This window comes from Emydura macquarii, unplaced genomic scaffold (genome assembly GCF_026122565.2).
Source record: "Emydura macquarii macquarii isolate MOO-44397 ecotype Brisbane River unplaced genomic scaffold, CSIRO-AGI_Emac_v2 contig_383, whole genome shotgun sequence".
Taxonomy (NCBI): domain Eukaryota; kingdom Metazoa; phylum Chordata; order Testudines; family Chelidae; genus Emydura; species Emydura macquarii.
The window spans coordinates 15,284,355-15,301,971 of NW_027130520.1; the positions used below are offsets into that span (position 1 = coordinate 15,284,355).

The window sequence follows — 17,617 nt, forward strand, 5'->3', positions numbered from 1 at the left end:
TTTAATCCTGCCAACTAAACTCTCAGCCTCTGTGGTATAGAGGGAGAATGAGTTTAACCAACTACTTGTGTGTTGTCTGAAAAGTATTTCCTTTTATCAATTTAATTTATCACCTTTCAATTTCATTGTCATCCCAAAATTCAACTTCACACCAAAATACTTCCAGGATTAGATCTCATTTGTTGCACACTATTGTTGTTTGGGCTTTATGGATATGGTCAGACTCATAAGTACTCTCATGCAGAAATTACACTGAAGCAGTAAACAAAGTCTCCAAACTGCAAAAGTGAGCTGTCTATATAAATGGCTTGTTTGCTTGAAAACTAATGTTTAATTTCTTGGATAATGTTAATACTTTTTTAAAAACGTTGGTTTGCCATGGTTTTCCATTACATTTATTTTAGTTCCAGTTGTTTTTGTTTCTTTTATCACACTGCTTTGCTTTGCATTTACCTTTGCATGACGTTCTATTTCTTCAGACAATTTTCTGCATTTTATATATATTTTGTTTACATCCTTGTTCTATTTGTATTTTGTTCTCAGTTTATGTTCCCTGGTTCTTTTGTTTGCATTCATTCTGTTCTTTTATATATTTGTCTCACTTTCCATCCTGTTTGCTTGCTTTTTTTAAAATGCCATTTTTCTCTTTGTCTGTGTTGGTCTTTGATCTTTATTTTCCATTTTTTTAGTCTCTTCAGTGATCTATGACTGGCGTTTTGTGCTTCTTTACTTTCTGTATGTTTGTGAGGGAAGAGTGTCAGACTGTTTTGTTCTTTGGTCCCTGAATCCCCATAGGTTATTCCTTCTTTTCTTCACTCTTTCCCTGCAAAGAGTGGACAAAGCTAGAGCACTGTATGAATCAGTTCAAAGGAAAAAATCAATAACTCAATGCTCAGCAGTTCAAAGGTGCTTCCAAAATGCCGAGTCCCTAATTTACTCCTAATCGACTCTCACAGTTTCTGCTCTGCTTGCCAATTTAGACAGAGGAGCAGTGAAGAGAGAGAGAAAAAAATATCTGCATCTTGTCCATAATAAACATGTTATTTGAGAGTACCCCAAGAGCTATAGTAGCCTCTGATGGTAGAGGAAACTTTCCAAGGTTCTGTAAGATCCATCACCTCTATGTTGGCTACTGGTCTACATCAAGCTCCAAAAGAAGATACAATAAGTTTCCATTATCCAAACAGAAGAGTGAGTGAGGAAACTTTCCAAGTTATCAAGGCTGCGTAGTAATTAAGTTTTAAATAGTTGAAGTTGCTCCTTTTAATATTCTCTTTGGGTTCCGCTAGCCTTCTTAGCAGGCAAATTCAAATAATTATGGCAACTTTGTTGAATTATGGTGACTTTGCTGGTGGATCTAATCTACCAATAGCCTTATATAACCTTCCAAAAAATGTTCTGCATTTCACTCTGGGGAATTAAAATCTTCAGTATTAATATCCTCCTTTTCAAAATATATATATTTCTGCAATCCTGTCTCTTTACTTACAGTACAAGCACATAGCAAATACAGGGGTGGGCACACAAAAATAACTTGCAAGATGCTTTTGAGAGAAGATTTAATGGCATTAGATTAAATGAAATAACTTGTCCCTACCCCAAAAAATTTACAATATGAATAGAACATAGAATATGAAGACAGACAAAGGAACTTTATATATATCAAACATATCCTGTAAGGAGAGACTGAGACAGGGCACGAGGGAAGAAGGAAATGGAAAAAAGGTGGAAGTTAGTGGTGAAAAGCAAGGTTTTTATTTTGTTTTTTAATGTGCATAGAAGAGGCATAAAGGGGAAAAGAGAAGAGAACATGGTGACAAGAGTGGGGTAGGTATGGGGCTGAGACGGGAGTGATAGGTTAAGAGATGTAAGTATGGGCAAGGCCTTTAAAGCTCAGAAAAGAAATCTGAATTTATGTTGAAGGAGCCAAAGACCTGGGGAAGGCAAAAAATACTATGTTATCATGTAATTAAAGGTTGTATCATAATGCATATGCCTATGGGGGCCAAATTAAGATTGTACAGGCAACTTTAATTCTGGCATTTTCTAACCTTTGAGTTATTTTAATGTAGTCTTTTGCGTGTGATTTCTTATGTTCTAAAAATCAAGTAATAAAACAAAAATTCCATCATGTGGCATCATATTGACAACCCCTATGGGTCATCAGCAGGGTTGAAACCTTTAGATCTACCACACAGACCTCTGGCAGCTAATGAAGTAACAGATAGCAGGAGAAAATTGCCATCTAACTGCATGGATCAGCAACAGAGGGGGACGAGACACTTTACCTATGGGTTTAACCACAGAGGAATGATGAGGATCAGGAATTTTCAATTTTATTCCAGGCTCAGGAGAGTAGTGTTGTCTAGTTGTCTAGTCAAGGAGCTCAATCTATTTGATTTAACAAGGAGAAGGTAAAGGGGTGACTTGATTACAGTCTATAAGTACCAACATGGAGAACAAATATTTGATAATGGGCTCTTCAGTCTAGTGGAGAAAGGTATAACATGATCCAATCGCTGTAAATTGAAGTTTGACAAATTCAGACTGGAAATAAAGTGTACATTTTTAACAGTAAGGATGATTAACCATTGAAACAATTTACCAAGGGTCATGGTGTGTTCTCCAGCACTGAAAATTTTTAAATCAAGATTGGATGTGTAGCCAATTAGTTCATTTTAACATCCATTTATCACTATGGTGTGTTACTTGGTGTTATGATCAATTTATATGCTATTTCATGGATAATCAATTTATGCTACAAAGATTTAAATTGTAGGATTATAGAAGTAGAAGTTTGATAAGTATCTAGGAGTGATGAGTGTATATTAGATATATAAGTAAAGCATGGCTAGAATGCAAGACCTACAGACTGAGGCCTGTAAGATTTTAGCTTAGCTGTGCTGGGCTGTAGGCTTAAGAAAGCTCAATATGAGTAGGTGACCTAGGATTAATCCTATGCCAATAATGTTACAAAATTACTTGTAAAAGATGGGTCAATAAGTGATGTTATTAAAAAACAGACTACCATGGACTGCAATGTATTATCTAACACAACAAGACACCTGATTGTAACTTCATGGAATGAAGTGCTTTGATCACATGTTGTGAGTAGATGTTAATGAGAATAAAGTGAACTAAGGAACAACCTACAAAAAACAGGGCACCCCAATATTCATGGGGTGTGGAAGTACAGATAAGGAAAAGAGCGTCGAAACCCTCATGCATATGAATAAAGTGCTAGGCATGGTCAGAACAACAATATAAAAATGGTCCCCTAGTTGGTTAAAAGTGGGAAGATCCAAGGGAAGACCCCAGCAGGAATGACCCCTTCTATTGTTGATCATCTGTGGAGAGATCTATCAGACCCTAGAATATCTTTGGGAATTTGAGTATGACTGCAGCCATAGTCACTCCATGGTTTTTGTAGGATTTATATATGCACGGGTTTTTAACTTTACTTATTGCTTTAATAAAACTTGTAGTATAGAAAAGACTTTATACTTGTGATTGTGCCTGTAGTCACTATCCTGCCTCTAGTCAATATCCTTTGTCTTCATGTTTTCCTGGAGTTTCCAAATTTGAGAAAAACACCATATCTGATTTTCAGTCCATTTAGCATGAAACTATAGCACTAGGAGCTGAACCTATGGTAGTTTAATACAAAAATTCACTAAATTCAATTTAAATAAAAAGGCTACAGATGTTTTTCCTAAAAAGATATGCTCTAGCAATTATTTTGCAGGAAATTCTATGGCCTATGTTTTACAAGAGCTCAGATTATATTATCACAATGGCCCCATCTGGTCTTAGAATCTATGAATCTAGTGGTTACAGACTCTTCTGTGCATTCCTCTCCAAGTGTGACCTCTTCTACCCTATTCTCCCCCAACCTGTCCTTTCCACAGTCTTCTCTCTTCCCCACCCAGGGCTAATCCCATTCTTCTCCCCTATTTGCTTCTCATCTGTACTCACGTTTTTCATCCACTTCCAGTCCTCTTGCACAACAAGTCCTAATCTGACCCTTCTGGACTTTCAATCTCCCAAATATTCCTGATCTCTTTGTCTAACCATTCCCAGATCTCCTCCTTCCCCCAGCTGCTTTTCCTCTATCTCATTGCCCAATCATTCCCAGTTCCCCACTTCCAACTACTCTCTGATCTGTTTCTCTCCTGCCTGGGACTTCAGTAACCCTCCACCCCTGTCCATGTTCCCCATCACCATTGGCTCCAGGTCCTAAACTCTCTCCATCGGCTCCTCATCTAATTTCAGCATCCTCCGCTGACTTCTTTTCCAATACTCTTTTTCCAACCATCCCCAGTTCTCCCACTGCATCTCATCTCCTCATCAGACCTGCCTCCCTTCCCCCTCATCTCTCCCTCCCCATTGGTTATCAGTACCAGTCTCCTTGCCCAGCCAATCCCAGACTCCCCCAGCTCCTCAGCTGATGTCAGTATCCCCTCAACTACTGACTTCCAGTCCCTCCCTGGCTTCCAGTCAGAGTCCAGTCTTCTTATCCAACAATTTCCAGTCTTCCTCCCTCTTACCAGCTTTCAGTCCCATTCTCCTTTCCTTTCTTTTATACCCCTGGGACAAGGGAGCTAAATCTACTTCCCCATACCACTTTTGTCCCCTCTACATTCAAATTAGGCATTTTCCTCCTCCATGCTGCCTGGGCATCAGTGGGCAGGAGGAAGGGGGGGAGTTCACAGAGCTCAGGAGAAAGTCTCCCTGCTCTCAGTTCAGGGCCCAGACCTGGACCTGACCCAGCTTGCAGCAGCCCAGAGTGGCAACTGTCCCAAGCTGAAGCATGCCCAGTGCAGATGGACTCTTTGGGGAATTTAGATGCTAAAATTAAGAATTCTGTCTTGAGCAAGTACAAACTTATTTTTCATAGGCTTATAACTTGGCCAAATTTGGATTCATTTTCCCAGGAATGACAAAAGACACATCCTTGACATAAAGGCTACTCGCCTGTGAAATTTCAATACCTTGGTTTCAAATAATTGAGTGCAAGAGATTTGCAGAGCAAGGGTCATCAGAAGTTTTTAACATGGCGAAAACAATGCATTTTACTTTTGTCTTGCTTTTGGAAATGGCTGAACTATTTTGGCCAAAGTTTTCCACCCCAAAAAATTCAGCTTGAGGCAGATATTCAGTATGGATAATTTCAACCCAAATTATGAAAGTTGGCAAAGTTATAAGCAACTGGAAAAAAACAAGGAGCCTTATAATGGGAGGTGCTGGGCAACCTTAATAATGACTGCTGCTACCAGCCCTGCCTATAATTAAATAAGTCAATTTGCAAGCCTGATTTAAACAGATGAAACACTACTGAATGTGTGTGTATAAAATAAGTTATTTTTTGGTGTCAAATGATTTCACAGTCTTTAAATATACTGTAATGGTGAGGGTTGGGCAAAACCTCACTGAAGCTGGCCCTTTATTTAGGATAAATGTAAAAAACAATTAAGTTCCTTTATGCTAAATCAATAGAAGCCACCACTCAAAAGAAAGGCCATATGCAAGGCTGGAGTAGGAAATGAGCTACTCAGTCAGAAAGGTTTTCCTTGGGGTCTGAATGCAAATGCATGGGGTTGGGGATTGTTTGATGCAGCTTTGTGTGTGAAAGAAGCTTTGGAGTAAATTACTGGCTGGAAAGAGGCTTGGAACTGTGAGGCCTGGCCTTCACTAGAGAGTTCTGTCGACCACAGTAAGCTTTTGTTGACAAAATAGTGGTGGTGTACACAGAGCAATCACACCCCGAACGATGAAACTGCCCTGATTTTTTGACAAAATAAAACCATTTCAATGAGATGCATAGAGCTTTTTTCACCCAACTTGTATTGACAAAGCATCAATGTAGACACTGTGTTTGGTTATGTCATGGTAAATGGCCTCCAGGAAGTGTCCCACAATGCCCTTCTGGACCACTCTGACTATCAGTTTCAACTCCTCTGCCCAGTAGCCATCCACCCCACCCCCTTTAAAGTCTTGGGAATTTTTGAAATACCATTTCTACTTGGTCCGTATGGAGAGCTCACATCTCATGTTTCCAGCTGACCATGGTGGCACCAAACTTTCTCCCGCTCTCTCATTGATACACAGCTCAAGCTGGATGGCAGTCATAGCATGCCACATGCCACAGTGCTGTTTACACAGACACCTCACTGGTGCTCATTGTCAAAACAGTCCCTTAAGGCCTCGCTGATTTGAATGCCTCCCCTTGTGCTCCTCTGATAGCCCTGATAACTGGTTGTTCATATTCAGACGCAAAGTGATCTGTCTCTGCACTGCACCCTGGGGGAAACTTTTCACCCTTACATTCATATATATTATAGGGCACACAGAAGGTGGCTATAACCATGGGAATATTGTCCTCATTTAAGTCTAACCTGTCACAAAGACATCACCAGCAAGACTTTAATCTGCCATATGCACATTCAACTGTCAATCGGTACCTGCTCAACCTGTTATTAAAGCGCTCCTTGCTGCTATCCAGGTTGCCCATATAAGGTTTCATGAGCCATGACATTAAGAGTTAGGCTGGTCTCCCAGGATCACAATGGGCATTTCAACATCCCCCAGATGGATCTTTTGGTCTGGAAAGAAAGTCCCTGTTTGCAGCTTTCTGTACAGGCCAGTGTTCCTGAAGATGTGTGCATCATGCACCTTCCTTGACCACCCCTCATTGATATCAGTGAAATGCCATTGGTGATGCACAAGTGCTTGCAGTACCATAGAGAAGTACCCCTTTCTATTGATGTACTCCGTAGCAAGACAGTGTGGGGATAAAATTGGAATATGCATGCCATCTATTGCCCTGCCACAGTTAGGGAATCCCATTGCTGCAAAGCCACCCACTTTTATACACACATTTCCCAGATTCATATCTTTCACAGAAGAATGCAATTAATGGCCCTGCATACTTGTGATAACACAGCTCCAATGGTGGACTTCCTGATTCCAAACTGATTAGCGACCGACCAGTAGCAGTCTGGATTTGCCAGGTTCCACATGGCAATTGCCATATGCTTCTCCACGAAGAGGGCAACGAAGAGGGCAACTCTCATTGTGGTGTCCTTGCACCACTGGGCAGAGACGAGCTCTGCACAGAGTTTCATGAAGGTGGCTTTGTGGATTTAAAAGTTCTGCAGCCACTGCTCGCCATCCCACACCTGCATAATTATGTGATCCCACCACTCAGTTCTTGTTTCATGTGCCCCAAAGCAGCGGTGCAGTGTGTGCAGATGCTCTGTGAATGCCAACAGTAATCCAGCATTGTGTGTTTGCACTGCATACAGCAGGTCAGGCACCTCAGATTCCTGTTCCTATTGGGAGCTCATGATATGCTGCTTAACTAACCCCAATGTGTTCAGAAAACTGACAGCCACAGTGGAGAGCAGTCAAGATTCATCCTTTCAGAAGGAGATGGAGGGTGCTCAGGAAACTCTGTTGGGGCCATTGAAAAATGTCATGAAATGCAGTCAGAAACACATGGAATGGTGGGATGGAAATCAATGCATCATGGGACATTGAGCCTACACCCATGATGTACTGTGATCCTCTCAGTCCTCCTGCAACTCCTAGTGGCACAAGGTGGTGAGTTGTACAGTGGGATAGCTTCCCACAGTGCATTGCTCTCAATGTCGACACTAAAGCACCAAGTGTGGGTGCACTTGGGTGACACAAGTACTGTGTGGACGGGCACAAGTGCTGTAATTACACCGTTTTTGATCATCACTGTAACTTGTGTCAACAAAACTTTCTAGCATAGACAAGGCCTAAGCAAAAAACTGCTTCCTGTTTTGATTACTATTATATTCAAGGAAACAGTCCTTTATGTACATTCTTTGTAAATAAAGAGGATTGCATCAAAGAAATATCTGACTCTATCATCAATTTTCCTTCTAAGGGAAACAAATTGAAGACCCTGGATGTTGGCTAACTCTTTGGATCAAAAAAGAAGAAACAATACTTCATTCTGCAACTGCAGTTCTTTATAGAGGACTCAAAAATATATCATCTTGAAAGATATGAAATGGGTTTTAGTCACATGACAGTCAAACTATTCATGTACATTGAATATGTACTCTCTACAGTTTGACATAAAAATAGTAACATAACAAAACATATTGGAGCCCATACAATAAAAAATGCTTTTTAAAAACTCTACCATCCATATTTTCCTTTCACAAATGGATCTACAAGGGGACATTGATTAGAATGTGACACCTCCCTTAGTTTCCTATTGTTATTACTCAGCATCTATGTGGATCCAAACCAGCTAAGGCTAGATAATGATGTGGAAACAATTGCTTAGATGTGCTAATGACTGCAAATTTTGAACACGCCTAGGTCTGCAAAAGAAGCATAACATACAAAGCTGGATAAGGTTTGGGATTTTGAAATGTTGGTTTACATGTGGTGACTTTCCCACATAGCCCATATGAACAATGTTTGGAAATGTAGAGAAGTTACTTTAGGATAAAGACTGAAGCAGAAAAAAATACAGATATATGATAAAAGAATGATTTGGCTTTCACGGCTTGTCTACATGGAAAAGTTTTACCAGTTATACGAATCCAGTTTCCTTGATCTTTATATGTCCCTGTGGTACTAATGTAGACTGTAAGCTTCTAAGGGTAGACATCTGCTTTTTTCTTCTGTAAAGCACCATGCTCATTTATGGCACTGTAGAAATGACTAATACATAATCATTAAGATTTCAAATAAAAATATTTATTGACTCTATTCTTCATATAAGTAAACCTATACCTTCTTCAATCAATGCACTTGATTTCCTCAGCTTCAGGGAGAGCCTTAAAACTAGTTTGGAGCTAAACATCTCTATTGTCTGCAAGCAGTGATGAAACATGAAGTATAAAAACAGCTGTGGGAATTCAAAGAGAGGCCAAACAGTCAAGCATTCATGATGCACTATCCAATTCCCTTCTGGATATTATTCAAGCGACAGAGAGCATTCAGTCTCACAAAGATTTGAGATGGAGAATTTCTTCTGACCTAATTTTCTTTTTCTGACAGTATTGAATTTTCTTTGTGAAGGATGTGTGTTATATTACAAAGATTATAACAAATAAAATTAGCATTTACCATAGGATATTTGACCGTACCAAGATATTTACTATACCTAGAGGTCCAAATCAATGCAACTATGCGTGTGAGTAAGGCAAAAGGTGTTTGGTCTGAATGAGAATGCACACAAATGCTGCAGCAAGGTACAACATTGCAATAGAACAAATTTTTTAAAGTCAGCCATCTCTCTGAAACTCTTCCCCTCTATCGTACTGGAAGCAGCTGGGTCATGGTACTGGAATATATCTTGAACTTATCTCTGGCAGTTCCAAACTTTCTGACTGAACTTTGCACACAGCCCTGCTGATACAAGGGGTAAAGGAAGCTGATAAATATCAGTTTTAACATGGAGCAAAACTCTACGTGTCATATTTGTTGTTGTTGTTTGTTTGTTTTTTAACACAACAAATTTGCTATCGTGGCTACAAAAGGTGTACCTATTTCCTTTACACAAATGTGGAGGCACACCTCATAGACTCTATACAATTTCTGGTCTGAGTAAGATGCACAGTGGAGACATACTTCAAAGACTTCAGTTTTGATCTTGTTAAATACATTTAACATAGCAATAGAAAAATTACATTAGGGTAGTGTAGCCTATAGAACTAGCCTGCTTGCTTGCATTATTATTAGAGATATTTTTCATATATATTTTCATACGATTGTGCTATTAAATAATACAATTATATATTTTATTCAGCTGTAATGCAAAAGTACCTTATAGGCCACATCCTGGATGACAGCTATCACAGGCCTCATCCTGGATGACAGCTACCGTTAGTATATATATATATTTAACCTTTGGCTTAGATAAGTATCAATGTATAACAGGATCAGACATATATGGTCATAACCTTTACCCTAGACAAGTCAAGAGACATTAAAAGGGGAAGGGGCTATCCCCGGTTACGCCCAAGAAACTTTAAAAGAACACTACAGAACCCACAATAAGCTAGAAATAACAAAGGTGAGATAAAAGTCTGCTTGGAAAGGGATGTGGATACGTCAATAATACGTAGAAACCTAGTAGCCAATAGATTATATGTACCCCAAAAGTTTGGAAGTGGAAAGGCCAAGTATGGGCCCGGATGAAGGACCCATATTCTTGGGGATATAAGAAAGATCAAATCCAGCTCATTGGGGCAGTCAACTGTCAGCTATCCCTGCTTGAAGTTTTATTTAGTGTTAAGATTCATTCTATATTTTATATTCTTAAAGTTGTAAAGTTAGTCTTAGTTTATAGCTCTTAGCTTTGAAGCAGCTCTTATTCCACCCAACTCCAAGTCCAGGAAGGGTGTGAGTATACTAGTTTAAAGCATATCATAGATATATATATCAAATAAGTCTTTACATTTAAGATTGCATTAATCCATTATCCATTTGATTATTCATTTTATTGTCTCTATATCAGTCATTTGTTTATTATTTGATGTTATCTTAATACATTTATAAAATTATACAAATATTGGTTATCACTGGAATTTGCCTGTGTTGTACCCGGGGTCCTTATAAAACTCACCTGAAGCCTGATTAAGGATACGAACCTCATAATCCTTTAATTAGAGCAATTGGCAAACCTCTTACCCTATTCAATAAATTAATAACCATAAAATCAGGCTACAGTAGTGTTCACCATTTACCTTGTTCTAAAGTTTGCAGGATGAGGATGTCCATCATATAATGATAAATAATCATACTCCTCTTCTAGAGCAAAGGATTGAAAGATGATCTGTATTCTATTTCGTTCTTCTGCTATTATTACCCATGTACAGTTTGCCCCATTTGGGTATCCATATGGGAAGCCAGGACTTTCTATAGTGCCATTAAGACCTTTTAAAGTTCCACCGCAGGTATAAATAAATCCTGAAAAACAAAGAAGAGTTGATTAATAACAAGTTAACAGAGACATACAGTAAAATATGCCAATGACATTCATGATCTATTAATCACCAAAATAAATTCTCAATGACATATAATTGTCCTGTGCTACCTTAAAAGTAACAAAGCTTAGAATATCATGATCATGTACTGTAGAAAGATATCTATAACAGAGTCAAATGCCATACAAACAATATGGAAGGCACAGACAATATTTTGTAGCAATTATACAGAAACATGACTGTTTTTCAAAATCTTCTAAAGAAGTTGTTTGCCCATGACTCCTGACTGTAGGTAAATTTCTGAAGCAGCCAAACAGCAGAAAATTAGCGTTGAAGAGGGGAAAACACTGCAGATTCGCCTACAGTTAGTGTTATTGTACAGGTGCTATATTATTATTCAGATGGTATCATCCAGTGTCTATATGAATCTTGGTGGAATCTTGGATGAAGAGGTAGTTAGTTGCATGTGACTTCATTCAGAAGACACTGAGGCTTGGTCTACACTGCCGACGGTGGTCAATGGGAGATTCGCAAGATATGTACTGTATACAGCCTTACTCTTTTTCAGGGAGATGGATTAATTGCATCGACCGGAGAGCACTTCCGGGATCGACTGAGCAGGTCTTTACAGCCCACTCAATTGATCCTGCTGCATCGATCCCCACCAAACCTGCAGTGTAGACATACCTTTAGAGTATGTCAGTGGGTTGGGGAAAGGAGGCAGAAAAACTGACAAATTATATTTGCCCTCCTGGCAAAAGGAGCGCACCTACAGTTTGCAACATGGGTGCATATTAAGTGTTTTATTCTGGGCTGCTTTTCAGCATCCAAATGATGCTTTATATATCTTCATATAATTATATTATTATTTACACTTTATATAATTATATTATATTGTATGATTAACTGTAATGTGTATTTTCAATTTAGGTAATATTACTCAGCAAATAGGATTTGTCCATATTTTGGCTTTTATAAATCTAAGTATTGACAAACACAGCTCACATGCATATGATTGAACTCATTAAATAATTTTTCCCCAGAGCATGCATGTTGACAAGCATGTGTGTGTGTCTATCCCTTCCTCTGAAGCATTATACAGAAATCTTCTACAAAGATCATGTTGTTATCCCTTAAAATACATTTCCCTGTGGATAGCAGTAAACAGAACAGATCCATTTTCTTCCCATCTTCTATATCTATGTTTATTTCCCTCACTGCTGGATAGAAGCTGGCACTTGTATAACTCCATTTATTACTCTTTTACTTCAAATAGCACCATACCAAAGGTGTACAACACCAAAGGATAGGGAAAGCTCCTCTGGGAAGGCATTTTGGGATTACCTTGCCTGGTCTTGGAGTCACAAAGTATGAGCTTTACCAACTGCTGTAAATTAGCTCAGAGGATTCATTTTAATGTTAGATTTGCCTACCCCTTTCTGCTGTCAGCAGCTTCCATTGTCGGAAGAGTCTATTTTATTTATCCCTTCCTGCATCTCTCTGCCTCCTCAGTTCTTGATCTATTTTTAAATCTCAACTGAAAATTATCTGTTATTATTTATTATTTAACTCTGACTGTATAATTTAACTCTCTAAAAACTTTTGGGATATAGTTTCTATGGAAAAGACTCCACAAAATAAAGTTGAATTATTCACTAATTGTGTGCTACAGGATCCCTGGTGGAATTCCCAAAGATCCGGGAGAAGCACAACCTTCCCAGTAACAAGTTTTGTAAAATCTCCATCAGTTTAAGATTTTCTAGCATTCCGTCTGTACTGGAGCTTCACCTTTAAACACAAGAAAGGAATAACATGATGGAGAACTGCACCTAGCATTGTCTGTTTGCTTTGGGCCTGCTCTAAAAACATAGAGTAAGAATACATTTGGTTGAAAACAATAACAGATTTTAGCAAACATTGTGAAGCTGCACATTGTTGGTTACAGTGCTGGTAGGCAAAGAACAGTTACTTCTCTCCCTAGTCAAATAGGTGAGCCTTGACTTTGCCTTCTCAATTTGCCAGCCAACTCAACAGAGCTGGCTTGGAAGAGAAATACATTGCACTGGTAAGAGGTTGATAAAGATTATTTTCAACTCTCCCTCCAGAACAAGACTGGGAACCAGAGAGGACTGAAGTGTGGCCCAAAGTCATAATTCAGTCCCTAATCTGCACATGAGACCCTGCCATTATGTACTGCCCCTTGCTTAAAAATAGCATACCTTTTGTCTGATTTCTTTAGAATTATTTTGCTTATTAAATACAATGTAAAGATACACAGGATATGATGAAAAATGATCTGTATCTAAACAGGAGATGAAAGTTATTGTATTTTAAATAATGATTTAATTGAAGAGAAACAATTAAAGTACCATTAAGTGACAGTTGATACAGCTGATTGGTGATAAAGTCACCAATTAAGTGACAGTTGCTACTGAATATAACATTTTTTAATACTGTCCCTTATTCTGTTAATATTTTCATCTTTTAGGAATCTACTTTTTCTTCAACATATACAATTTTATTCTTCCTTCATCCAAATCCAAATATAATAATTACTCATATTTTGCAGGATGGCATAATTTTATATTATCTTTCACAAATGGTGACCAAATGGACATTAATTCAATTTTGTAGCATCAAAAAACCCTCTGAAGTTTGACTTTGAATGGTTTTGCTTTTTTGACCTTTAATATGAGAACATGTCAACAGAATCTATACACCAACTGCTTTAATCCCTGCATTCAGATGATAATTTATTCTGTAATACTTCTTTATTTGAAATCTTCCACTCTGATAGTCTAACTTGGAAATATTCAACATACTATACAAGATTATTTAATAACTGGTTCTCATCAAATGTTGAAAATATCTAAACTATTTGCATAAGACATAATTAGTGATGAGATAATATTCAGCACTTACATACTGTGGTCTTTTTCATCTGTAGATCTTAGAGCTTCACACATAATTTAAAACATAAGTACTAGTTGAAAAGTATTTCATTCTCATTTCAAGATAATGGTGTCAGACTATACAGTCTGAAAAGCTTTAGGTAAAAAAAGGGAAGTGTTCACTGAATGAAATGTGAAAATGAATACAATCAGAACAATAATCCTTTATTTCTAGTCAATTCAGTTTATTTTATTCTGCTTCTAAATTTTCAGTTTGCATATTATTTTCACTGATAATATTTAATTACATTGTAAAAATACGGCAAATGAACTTCATGAAGCACTGTTCTTTCTCTCACCACCTTTGCATAGATCCCTCTCCCCTCTGTCATTCAGCACCTGTCTTTTACATGCATCCTTCCTCAGATAACCATTTCATTTCTTCCACAGCATTCAGTCTGTCAAACTCTTAACTTTTGCAGTGCTGTCAACTTTGTCCTCCATTCTGTTGGCTCCACGGTCATAGTCTTCTTCAATTCTACCCTCCCCCCTGCACTTGCATCTTTCACTCCCCTCTCATAAGAAAACATATGCTTACTTCACATCTTTACTCTTCAACAGCCTGAAAATTCAATGACTACTCTAACTTTGCCCACTATAAGATTATCTTTTATTTTCTTTTTCAGTTCTGCTCTGTTCCTAGCCAAAAAATTATGTTTTTTCCCCCGACATTCTCTCTCTCACACACACACACACGCTCCATAACATGTGGTCAATTCAATCACATTGATTACAATACAAAAAAACTCCAAGAACAAACAGTTAATCAGTTGCTAAATAAGTTAGTTACCCTAACACAAAATGTTCTCTGTGTCTTTCTACTGCTGCAACTGTACTCAGAATATTGCCACATTTATTTTCAGACAAAATTGAGCATATGCAGTAGCACATGAGCTCTCCACATGCCCCTGCTTTCTTCTCATATATCCCTTCCTTTATTCCAGTCTTTATATTTAAGCTCTCTTTACATCTGTAACACACAGCCCCATCCCTCCAACCTCTTTCTTATCTCCAGCATCTCACTCTCTCTTCTCTGCCTCATTACCATCCATCTTCAAACACACACACTGTTTTTCCTATCCTTAAAACCTCCCTCAGCCACAGCATCCTTATGTCACTGTACCCCTTCCAGCTGCTTAAGAAATCTCTCTACTCACAGAACCAAAATTAAATTCCCAAGACTCTGATCCTCTTCAGGCATGCTTCTACCCTCTTTACTCAAACAATTGTCCTTCTTCCTGCCCTGGCTAAGCAGCACTGTTCCACACTCTGACTTTGGTTTCTCTACTGCCTTTGACAACATGGACCAATACTTTCTCACGAGGATCATTTCCTCAATGAATTTCTGTGTGGCTGTTCTCCTGAGTCTCCTCCTGTGCCTTTGAATTCTCTATAAGTGCCATATGCAATCATTCTTCTTTCTCCTTTCTTCCATGTTGGTAGTGTTCATGTATCCATGCTTGTTCCTCTCCTTCCCCCGCCCCCTGCTCTTTAGGCATTCTCCCTTGCTTCTAGGATTTCAGCTAACACTTTTACACACGTGCCAGAAATCTAGCTTTATATGCCTGAAATTTGATCTCAGCACTTACACGTCATGGTGACAGCTGTCTTAGACAAAGAAATCAGTCCCATTCTGTCTATTTTCACATCTCCATTTTCTCCATGGGTGACCCACTACTTTCTCAAAATAAACATTTCATCTTTCTTACTAAGCTACATTTCAGTCTAAACTTTTCTTTTTCCCCAGTTGTTGTATTAGTTTTAACTCCGTTGTCCTCTCTTTCACCAGGACATGTAGTCTTTGTGTCCTCTTGGATTCCTTTCTATTCCTTGCAATGTCTTTAAGTCAACCCATTTTCTCTGTTTCTATTACAAAAGACCTGACTTGTGCCTTAATTCTCCTCCATTCCTACCTTCCCATTCCAGCCAGAACACTGTGCTGTCATATAAATAAACCTTACTTCCTACCTGTCTTTTTACTGGCTTTCATTCTTCATATCAAGTTCACACTTCAACTTACTGGAAAGGCTCTACTCAGTTCTCTCCCTGTCTAGTTATCAGATTCCATTCCCTCTTGTTCTCTTTTGTGTCCTACATTTTTTATTTTCCTTCAGGGCTTTCATTGCCTCATCCCACTTGCAATTCTGCACATTTTTCAACAATATCCAATGCTTCCATAGCTTCCTCCTTTATGTAATTCATACAACTTTTCTCCCCTCTTTCAAATCTCTCCTGAAATACCACTTCTTACAGTTAGATTTCCACAAAGCCTGCAATCTTCTACTTCCACTATGGTGCCTGCCTATTTGCAAAAGAAGACAGGAAAAAGTAAAACACATACTTTTTTTTACAAATAAATATTGTATTTTAAATATAAAATGTATTAAATTTTAAATATTAATATAATTTTACAATATTAAATTTGTATTTTATTTCAAATAAAAGTTGTATTTACATACAAAAGCAATATTTATATATTTTTTGGGTTTTTTTCTTCTCTTCCTTCCCTTTTCCTCAATCACCCTTTTTCCACATTTAAAACTAAGCCCTTTGGATCTATAAAAGCAGCAGACATGCCCAGCATAACAATGTAAATATTTCTAAAATGTCACAGATCGTATAGTTGTAAAATGTAAAAAAATAAACATTGTATGGGTCTGCTCTTAAAACTTTCAGTAAATTCCAGATTCTTTAAATTAGCCACATTGCCTTTTCATTTCACCTTTGTGCCACAAAGCACATAAAAGTGTTCTTTAATTGTTTTGTTACATGGACAAGAAATGGCGTTAGAGTGTTTCCTCTCTGCAAGCTTATCAGAAATTGCACAAATGTTGGTATTACAGAATTTCTCTAATAAATAAAAATACATCCAAGAGAAGATGTTTTTAGGAATATAATTTCTAATCTATTATTCACAGACTATGAACCATTATTCATAAGCATTTTAAAGCTATATCACAATTAAATTATCCTGTAGATATTGGGCTAAATTAAACCCTCTTACTGTGCTAGAATAGCAGTGATGAACGAGGCCAACCCTGTTCCAATATTTGTTGGCACTGGCTGAAAACATTGTGACCAGTTCAGTGACTCCATAGACAAATTCCTATGTGCCCATTCTAGGAAGTAAAGCATCCTCTCCCAACTGACTAGAACCCCATTTGGGAGCAAAAGTGCCTTCTAAAGGGATAAATTCCCCCCTCTGGTTCAATAGACTTAACTAGCTATTGCTTGTTCCATTACAAATGTCTCACCACAAATCGACAGATGTCTTCTAATACAGGACTTGATTCACAGATCTGAAGTAGACTCCCTGAATGTCCAACAGAAAGAGAGAGGTTCCCCTCTGGAAGGCATCCTTCTGTATCCTATAACCCCTCTATTAGAAAACAGCTTTGCCACCTTTAGTGAATCAGGCTCAAAAGGATTCCAGTGTCTCCCCCAAGCCCTCTCCCAGTATCCTGGCTGATGCCTTTCTTTGGGCCAGTTCCAACAGGCCTTTCCTCACCTATATAGAGATGGAAGGGTACCCCAGAAGACCCTGCCCCTCCTCGCAGGGCTGTGCAACATTTCTGAAAAGAAGAGCCCTGCATTCTGAGAAGCAGAGAAACTGCTCACTCCTATTCTACTCCAGGAAGGAGGATGCTGAAAAGGGGCCAGAGAGAAGGCAGGGCTTTCATCCTGCCTACC

At 38.3% G+C, this 17,617-nt stretch overlaps 1 protein-coding gene across 3 annotated transcripts in view; it reads right to left on the reverse strand.

Annotated features, from left to right (window-relative positions):
- The window catches only part of CSMD3 (CUB and Sushi multiple domains 3), a 1,042,296-nt gene that overhangs the window by 919,458 nt on the left and 105,221 nt on the right, over positions 1-17,617 (reverse strand). For all 3 annotated transcript variants that reach the window (XM_067537409.1, XM_067537408.1, XM_067537407.1), the window contains exon 2: positions 10,737-10,959. In XM_067537409.1, the coding sequence (XP_067393510.1) occupies positions 10,737-10,959 (223 nt within the window). The remainder of the gene's footprint in view (positions 1-10,736; positions 10,960-17,617) is intronic.